Raw genomic sequence first — 9,479 nt, forward strand, 5'->3', positions numbered from 1 at the left:
ATACAGTAAGACAATTTTGTATGTAGAGTGGTCCACATGTTATGCCGTTGATTATAAGTATTAAGGGACTTTGATAAGCTAGTTACCTAACAAAAGCAAACCTTTTTTTTTCATCTGGTTCTATTAAAACTGCCAGTTATTCTGAGCGAGTGGCCACTAAAATTAGGTTCAGTCAACGTCATAAATAAGTGATCAATTTTGTACCCTATCACTTTAACGTCATGTTTGAAAAGCCATACGAAATCAAGTAACGACTGAAAGCGACATGGTACAAAAGTGATCACTTATTTATGACGTTGACTGTACTACCTACATGAGACTATGCTACAACTTGAAACATAGCATTGATAACAGCCAGTAAGTATCAATTTTGAGGCAATTGGTTGTTTGGCCGGATTTACTGTGCGTGTAGCTTCCTCCACACCAGAATAGGGTGACAATGACACATGGTGTTAAAACAATGAGGGCTAAAAGACAGGTGCAATATCGCTAGATGGCGTTAGTATCATGAGGTTTTTATGACGTCACGGTCTTGCTTGCAATGAGGGCTATCGTTTTTTGTCTCACTAGATGGCGCACGATTTTCCTTGTTAATTAATGCGATGTCACTATGACGATTAAAGAAGTAAAGTCCTTGCCGTACTTTACGAGCCTCTACCCGCGGTTTCTTTCGAGTAAACCAGTAGATCTGGCAGTTGCTTAGATTCTTTTATAACTATACGTATGGTCCCACTGCTGGGCAAAGGCCCTTTCCTCTTGACCTCCACACCTTCCGATCTGGCGCTATGTCAGGAAATATTAATGCTATTTTTATAAGTTTTACATATAAAATCAACGCTATGGTTCCTAAGAACAGATTTCGCTATCTCTCATAGTTACTGACTTCTCCATATTGACTTCTCCATTTGTATTGATCACCTTGTATAATGATAGTGTCAGTGACAGCAGAGACGAGTAGCGAAAAGAAGGGGGAAGCCTTCAATAGGTTACGAAAAAGAAGCATAGAATAAAAATCGGAACTTAAAACATGTAACAAGCCCTATAAAACTCCCACACGTTGGAGCTCAATTCTCGGTATCTTTTTCCCAAAAAAGTCTAAAATCCCCAAAGTCAGGCAATTTATCACGAGCACTGATAAAAATATTTTACATACGCAGCTATTCTACGTGCATGTAATCTTAATGTGTTCAGAACTTCGCATTAAGCTTATCAAATACGGAAAAAACTGGCCAAGTGCGAGTCGGTCTGGCACACATAAGGGTCCGCCACCGTACAGTCAAAGGAACTAGAAACTTCCCCTTCAATTAAATACTGCACAAGGTGTTAATTAAATAACTAAAAACCAGAAAGTAGTTTGCTCTGAATCGAGAGTAGAATCGATTACACTATGCTTTAACTTTAAATCAGGTTATGTTTATGTCCGTATTTTTAAATGCATTTTTTTGTGCCCAGTCTAAATGTTACAAATGCATACGCCGATTAAATGTTTTAGCGAGGTTGCAAACTATTTAGATAATTTTATGATCGCCATTTTGCTGTCAGTTTGATTTTCTTCTAAAACGACGAAGACTGACTGAAAATTAGGTACAAATTACGAGTGTAGAGTTAAAAATCAAGTAGAATTACTAGCTAAGCAAAACACACGAATATTTTTTTTTTAATAACGAAAGGCATTAGATATATATATATATATATATTATATATATATATATATACATTACACCACACATTACATATACATTACATTATATATACATAATATATATAATGTAATATCTGTAAATAGACCATCTTAATTTGAAAAAGTCCCATCCAATCCAACCAATGATACACGTTTCAGTTTCTTTGACCGTACAATTGTTATTAATCGAGTAAGGCTCTGTCAGCGTTGTTTCACCACGGAACCCTGTTAACCTGATAACCCGGAAAATGTACGTACGTGCGAAAACGTTTTAGGCGTTCCCAATAGGCCTTAACATTATTTAAGAGATCATTCAAACTGCGTCATTTTGAATACAATATAATACAGTATAGATATATACATTACACACACATATATATATATATATATATATATATATATATATATATATATATATATATATATATATACATTACACACACATTACATATACATTACATTATATATACATAATATATATATAATGTAATATCTGTAAATAGACCATCTTAATTTGAAAAAGTCCCATCCCAATCCAACCAATGATACACGTTTCAGTTTCTTTGACCGTACAATTGTTATTAATCGAGTAAGGCTCTGTCAGCGTTGTTTCACCACGGAACCCTGTTAACCCTGAATAACCCGGAAAATGTACGTACGTGCGAAAACGTTTTAGGCGTTCCCAATAGGCCTTAACATTATTAAGAGATCATTCAAACTGCGTCATTTTGAATACAATATAATACAGTATACATTTATTTGGGAAAAACGTAAAATACAGAAGAGTTTTTTCTAGTTCTTACAACATTATAACCCTGATATGGTAGTGCCACAATTGTTTATTTCTAAATATAAAATATTAGTTAGACATAATAAAACACACAGGCTATTCGTAGCACACAGGTCACTATTATTTATTTATTCATAAAGAGACTGAAAAAAAAAAACTTTTTTACCACATTATCCAGTTTTAGCGATCGGTAGGATTACTTAGATACGATGCCAGTGCACGTACAGTTAGCAAAAACCTTTAATAAATAAAATTTCTAACAAAAACAATTTATTGTTGGCTTCAGCTAGCTACTACACTTTCGTTAAATCGCATCACCCTGTTAACTAGAGAATCTCCCATCCCACCAATATTGAAAATGCGAAAGTTTGTAAGTCTGTTCGTTTGTTTGTTACCTTTTTCGCTGTACCGATTTAGATTAAATTCGGTATACAGATAGTTTGAAGATCGGGGAAGAATATAGGATAGTTATTATCCCGGAAAATTGAATATTTCCCGCGGGATAGCGATAAACGAATTCTACGCGGACAGAGTCACGGGTAACAGCTGCTTCTGGTCTAAACATCGATCTTACTAAACATGGAAAATTTACAACGAAATTCCACGTTAAATTATAATAACACTCAGGAAGACACTTTATTTCAAATGTATAAAAGACCCGTGTAAAAGACCAATTCTAAACACAGTGAAAAAGTATCATGGAACCTTGTGCTACTTATTTGGGGGATTTCAAAGTTTACTGAGGATGATCTGAGTGGTTCTCGTGATAACTTATAAAATGTTGAACAGTTCAAGGACTTTGGAACAAAATTTGAGAGTCAACGAGATAACGGACAACGTGATCTAAATATTGCTATTGACGGTCAAAAATAAATAGATCACTTTTCAACCACCGACGCAAAAAGAGGGGTGTTATAAGTTTGACGTCACTGTAATGTCAGTCAGCTCTCAAACGGATGGGCGGATTTCATTGCGGATATTTTTACGTGAAAGTGTATTTCTTCGCGGCGGTTTTAAGGTATGTTTGACGACCGGATGGCGAAGTGGTTAGAGAACCTGACTACGGAGCTTGAGGTCCCGATATTAGTATGAATAATACGAATTTTTGTTCTCGGGTCTTGGATGTTTAATATGTATTTTAGTATATATTTATCTATGTCGTGATTAGCGATAATTAAAACGATTATAGTCTCTCATTTGATTATTGTGGTAGAAGTTATAGCGGAGGCGAACGGCCGTGACGTCACTGCCGGTGACAGATCACGTGGACAGAGTCGTTGAGTGGGGACTCGGGCGGGCAGTGGGCATTCTTGCCTAGACTGTTGCGCTGTCAGCACCTACCTAACGAATCTGTCGGTTCGTCGACCGACCGTTATAATTTAAATTCAAATTATAATCTCATTGTAATACTTACGTTTGTGTTGTAATAAACCATCCATATCCAAAGTTACCATCCTGAGTATTTCTCGAGTACCTACGCCATGGACCCCATACCACTAAACCCTGATGACGACGAAGTTGTCGTTAACTTATCGCAGTCGCCGTCATCAGAAGTGGGATTCACTCGAGAACAACCTTCGGTGAGCCACCAAAGTCAACGAGAAGATCACTGGCAAGCCATGTTCGAGCTGCAGAACCGCACCATGCTGCAACTAATTCAAGCTGTGAGTGGAACGACTGCGACGAAGATAACGCTGCCGGAATTCAACCCTGATGTCGTCGACGCGGACGCACGTGCTTGGTGCTCGACAGTCGATATTTGCCTGGCAGAGAAACCCCTTGAAGGAGGCGCCTTGATCATCGCACTCAGCAAGGCGTTACGTGGCAGCGCATCCACGTGGCTTTCCCAAGTTTCACACGTGGGCATAACCTGGCCGTATTTCAAAGACCTGTTTTTATCCCGGTATGCTGGCGCGGAGACTGCCGCGGCTACCCTAATCGGAATTAACAACGGACGTCCAAAGGACGGCGAGTGCCTTGCCGCCTATGCAAGTCGCTTACTTTCGTCAGTATCAACCCGTTGGAAGGACATGAGTGCCGAGGAGATTGCCATATCCTATGTACTCGCACATACATCGCAGTTCGATATGCGCGTCCATCGTCTAGCTCACACCACCGAGCTGAAATCGAGAAACCAGCTACTCAAAGAACTGAAGTCATTTTCGAGCATGAAACGCAAGCACTCCGACAACGACAGCGCACCCGATATTAAGCGCTTTAAGTACAGTACATCGGGGTCATTCAAGTGTCATCATTGTGGCAAGTTGGGTCACAAAGCTATCGATTGTCGTCAAAGGAAAATGACAAACTTCAAACCTACTACCACGTTTCCAACAACAACACAGAACACTGTCAATGTAAGCAGCATGAAAACGGAGGTCAAGAAGCAAGTAATCTGTTTCCGCTGCGGAGAAAAGGGGCACATCGCATCACACTGCACGAAGACCGGTTCCAGTGGCAGCGGTGGCGGTGCCGGCAGCGCGGGCGCAGCGCAGCAGCAGCGACGCGTGGATACCTGCGAGATACGCGGCGCGTGTGGAACACTTCAGCACTCCGGTGAGTCGTACTCATTTTGTTTTGATTCCGGTGCCGAGTGTTCTCTAATTAAGCAAAGCCTAGCATCTAAATTCACGGGTATACGGTCGCATTTCACTGTACAAATTACTGGCATTGGAAATTCGAATGTGTGTAGTAAAGAACAAATTCGAAGTGATGTGGTGGTTGACGACAACAACATGTCAGTTTTATTTCATGTGCTACCCGACAGTTATTTAAAATATGACGTTATGTTAGGTCGCGAAATTTTATCACTCGGTTTGACGGTATGCTTGTCGGAGTCTACCCTCCAAATTACAAAATGTAAACGAGTTGATTTTTGTGATTTACCCGCGTTAGATTTTGATAGCGTTAACACAGATGTGACGTGCGAAAATAAACAAACTTTAGTTTCGCTATTAGAAGAATATTCAAATTCTTTTACGGACGGTTTACCTAAAACTCGCGTAACAACAGGTGCGTTGAATATCCGATTGATTGATCCGAACCGCACAGTACAGCGGCGTCCATATCGTCTTAGTCCAGACGAAAGGCAAGTAGTACGTGGTAAAATCAGTGAGTTGATGCAAGCCGGAATAATTAGGCCGAGTAGTTCCCCATTCGCTAGCCCGATTCTTTTAGTGAAAAAGCGTGACGGTAGTGATCGTATGTGCGTCGATTACCGCGAATTAAATGCTAACACAGTGCCTGATAGATTCCCTTTACCGTTAATCTCTGACCAGATCGCGAGGTTATCCGGTGCGCGATATTACACCTGCTTAGATTGTGCTAGTGGGTTTAATCAGATTCCCGTAAATCCGGAAAGCATCGAACGGACAGCGTTTGTAACGCCCGATGGGCAGTTCGAATATCTCACTATGCCGTTTGGTCTTCGTAACGCCCCGAGCGTTTTCCAACGTGCCGTGTCGAATGCGTTAGGTGAGCTCGTACATAATTACGCTATTCTCTACATGGACGATATCTTGATTCCCTCTCGTGATGAGGAGGAGGGAATACAGCGCTTGCGTGAGGTGCTAGAAGCTCTCACTAAGGCTGGCTTTTCTCTGAACTTTTCAAAGTGTTCTTTCCTAAAACGTCGTGTTGAATTCCTGGGTTACGAGATCACCGCGGGTGAAGTACGACCAAACCCAAGAAAAGTCGAAGCCTTGACTAAGCTACCCCCTCCCGAAAATGTGCATCAGCTTAGGCAATTTAATGGCCTCGCTTCTTATTTTCGTAAGTTCGTTGCGAATTTTTCTCGAATTATGGCCCCGTTGTTTAAATTAACGACTTACACGCGATTCGAGTGGCAACCCGAGCACGAAGAAATTAGACAAAAAATCATCTCCATAATCACAAACAAACCGGTCCTTATGATATTTAACCCCGAATATCCAGTCGAACTACACACTGACGCGAGTGCGGATGGGTACGGCGCGATACTTTTCCAGAACGTCGATGGTAGGATGCACGTCGTGGAGTATTTTAGTAAGCGAACGTCGAATGCGGAATCTAAGTACCATTCGTACGAACTGGAAACGTTGGCGGTAGTTAATGCTGTAAAACATTTCCGACATTACCTTCAGGGGCTTAAGTTCACTGTCGTTACAGACTGTAACTCTTTACAGGCCTCTCGAAAGAAAATCGATTTAACCCCGCGAGTTCACCGCTGGTGGGCTTACCTTCAGGCTTACGATTTCGATATTGTATATCGTGAGGGTAGGCGGATGAGTCATGTGGACTTTTTATCGCGAAATCTATTACCGGAAGTTAATAAAGTGACGGTTCAAAAAGTAGAGCAGAAACGCGTTGATATAGCTACTTTGTCGGAAAATTGGCTTTTAGCGGAACAAATTCGTGATACGGAAATTCAGGCTATAGTCATTAAGTTAAAGAACAAAGAACTACCTTCAGATGTCGCGAAGACGTACGAGTTAAGGTCCGGTCTTTTGTATCGTAAGGTTCAGAAAAATAATCGTACTCGATGTTTGCCGATCGTTCCACGAGCTTTTCGTTGGTCCGTAGTTAACCATGTGCACGAAGCGGTGATGCATTTGGGTACTGAAAAGACATTAGAAAAGATTTACGAACACTATTGGTTCGAGCACATGGCTAAATACGTTCGTAAATTTGTTGACGGTTGCATTACCTGTAAAATTTCAAAGTCCGCTTCAGGAAAAGTGCAAGCAGAGTTGCACCCAATACCTAAAGTCAGTACTCCATGGCATACTGTGCACGTAGATATTTCAGGGAAGCTCAGTGGTAAGAGCGACTTGAAGGAGTATGTTATTGTAATGGTTGATGCCTTTACAAAGTATGCTTTGTTGTACCACACTCTACGGCTTGACTCTCAAAACGCGATAAAGGCTCTAAAGCAAGCTATTTCTCTTTTCGGAAAACCTAGTCGTGTTATTGCGGATCAGGGTCGTTCGTTCGCCAGTAGGGATTATAAAGAGTTTTGTGAGTCTCACGGTATCGCCTTACACTTAATTGCTACTGGCTCTAGCCGCGCGAACGGGCAGGTAGAGCGGGTGATGGGAACATTGAAAAATTTGTTCACGTCGGTAGAGACTTCTGACAGATCGTGGCAGGATGCGTTAGAGGACGTTCAGTTGGCGTTAAATTGTACAGTGAATCGCGTAACCAAAGCCAGTCCCTTAGAACTGTTAATAGGCAAAGTGGCTAGGCCACTGAATCTTATGACTATTGATGACGATGAAACTGTGGTTGACTTAGCTGAAATTAGAGAACAAGCCGTACAAAATATTGAGAAAAGCGCCATTTACGAAAAGGGCCGATTCGATAAAAATAAAGCAAAAGTAGTACGATTTGCTGTGGGTGATCTTGTTCTCATCAAGAACGAGGAAAGGAACCAGACTAAGCTGGATCCTAAATACAAAGGTCCTTTCAAAATTGTAGAGTTGCTTGATGGTGATCGCTATACTTTAAAAGCTTTGACAGGAAATAGAGTATACAAGTACGCTCATGACCGAATTAGAAAAATGCCTCTAGGTCAGGTACCTGTAGAGTTAGAACACGTGAGTGATGATGAGGAGGAGGTTGTAGAGCCTTCTGCAAGTTCAAGTAATTGTGAAACTCAAACATCCTGATTTATTTGGCTGCACCGTATGTACTGGTCGTAGTCGTAACTGCGGCCTTGCGGTCGTTCAGAGCGCGGTGCGCGGCCGGTGCTGCGGCGGGGGCCCGGGTCTCGATGAGACTATGATGTTGTATGGCTGACTTGGAGTGGCCCGTGAGTCGTTGTTGACGACTCTATGTATGATGTTGTTGATTGGGCTAATCACATGGTGTGGTATAGCCCCGGGTGACAGTGGTCACTAGTGAAATGAAAGTCTTGATGTTTGGTGTTGATTGTTTATTTTGAAGTTGATTTGTAAAGGTACCTAGACATGAGACATTTTTGTGATAGAAGTTTATTGAAGTCAGGTAGGCCGAGCCTACGATACAGTTAACTCTACGCTTCCTTGTATTGTTACAGGTACATACGAGGACGTATGATCAGTCAGTTTGGCCGTGTCGTGATTAGCGATAATTAAAACGATTATAGTCTCTCATTTGATTATTGTGGTAGAAGTTATAGCGGAGGCGAACGGCCGTGACGTCACTGCCGGTGACAGATCACGTGGACAGAGTCGTTGAGTGGGGACTCGGGCGGGCAGTGGGCATTCTTGCCTAGACTGTTGCGCTGACAGCACCTACCTAACGAATCTGTCAGTTCGTCGACCGACCGTTATAATTTAAATTCAAATTATAATCTCATTGTAATACTTACGTTTGTGTTGTAATAAACCATCCATATCCAAAGTTACCATCCTGAGTATTTCTCGAGTACCTACGCCATGGACCCCATACCACTAAACCCTGATGACGACGAAGTTGTCGTTAACTTATCGCAGTCGCCGTCATCTATATAAGTATATTTATCCGTTGCCTAGTATCCATAGTACAAGCTTTGCTTAGTTTGGGACTAGGTCAATTGAAGAAAGAAATAAAGGTTTATTTTTCCAAAAGTAACCTAAAACTAAGACTAGAACTAGCACTAAAACTATGTTACTTGGTGACACGGCAGGATACCTCTACTCACTAGTTAGACATTATGTGCGGCGGTGTAATTGGTGTCAAGTGTCCATGATATTTATTTAAAAATCGGTTCCACTTTTGAATATTGAACACATTAACCGGTGTAATTTTATCCCTATTTAGTGCTTTTATCGGTTCTGCTGTGGGGTATTTTTAAAATTACAAAGGGGTAATTAAACTTTTCTAAGTTAATTAGCCGATCAATACTATTTATTTCATTAAATAAGACCATTTCAGGACCACTTTTTGATTTCTTTCAAGAAATTTCTTGCTTAAGACGAGTGAACTTACCCAGTGTTAAGTAAGGTCAAAATGTGCAGAACTGTCAACCCAGGATTAACTAAGTATGTAATTTTTTTAATCCTAAGCCGT

At 41.0% G+C, this 9,479-nt stretch overlaps 1 protein-coding gene across 1 annotated transcript; it reads left to right on the forward strand.

The window, feature by feature from the left end:
- The first annotated feature begins 4,360 nt into the window (after positions 1 to 4,360).
- On the forward strand, positions 4,361 to 8,918 carry LOC141438216 (uncharacterized). The gene is made up of 2 exons (XM_074102006.1): positions 4,361 to 5,027; positions 8,506 to 8,918. Exons 1-2 carry the CDS (start codon positions 4,502 to 4,504, stop codon positions 8,523 to 8,525), a joined length of 546 nt encoding a protein of 181 aa, XP_073958107.1. The 5' UTR covers positions 4,361 to 4,501; the 3' UTR covers positions 8,526 to 8,918.
- Positions 8,919 to 9,479: the final 561 nt, after the last annotated feature.

The sequence above is a fragment of the Choristoneura fumiferana genome, chromosome Z (genome assembly GCF_025370935.1).
Source record: "Choristoneura fumiferana chromosome Z, NRCan_CFum_1, whole genome shotgun sequence".
Lineage (NCBI taxonomy): Eukaryota > Metazoa > Arthropoda > Insecta > Lepidoptera > Tortricidae > Choristoneura > Choristoneura fumiferana.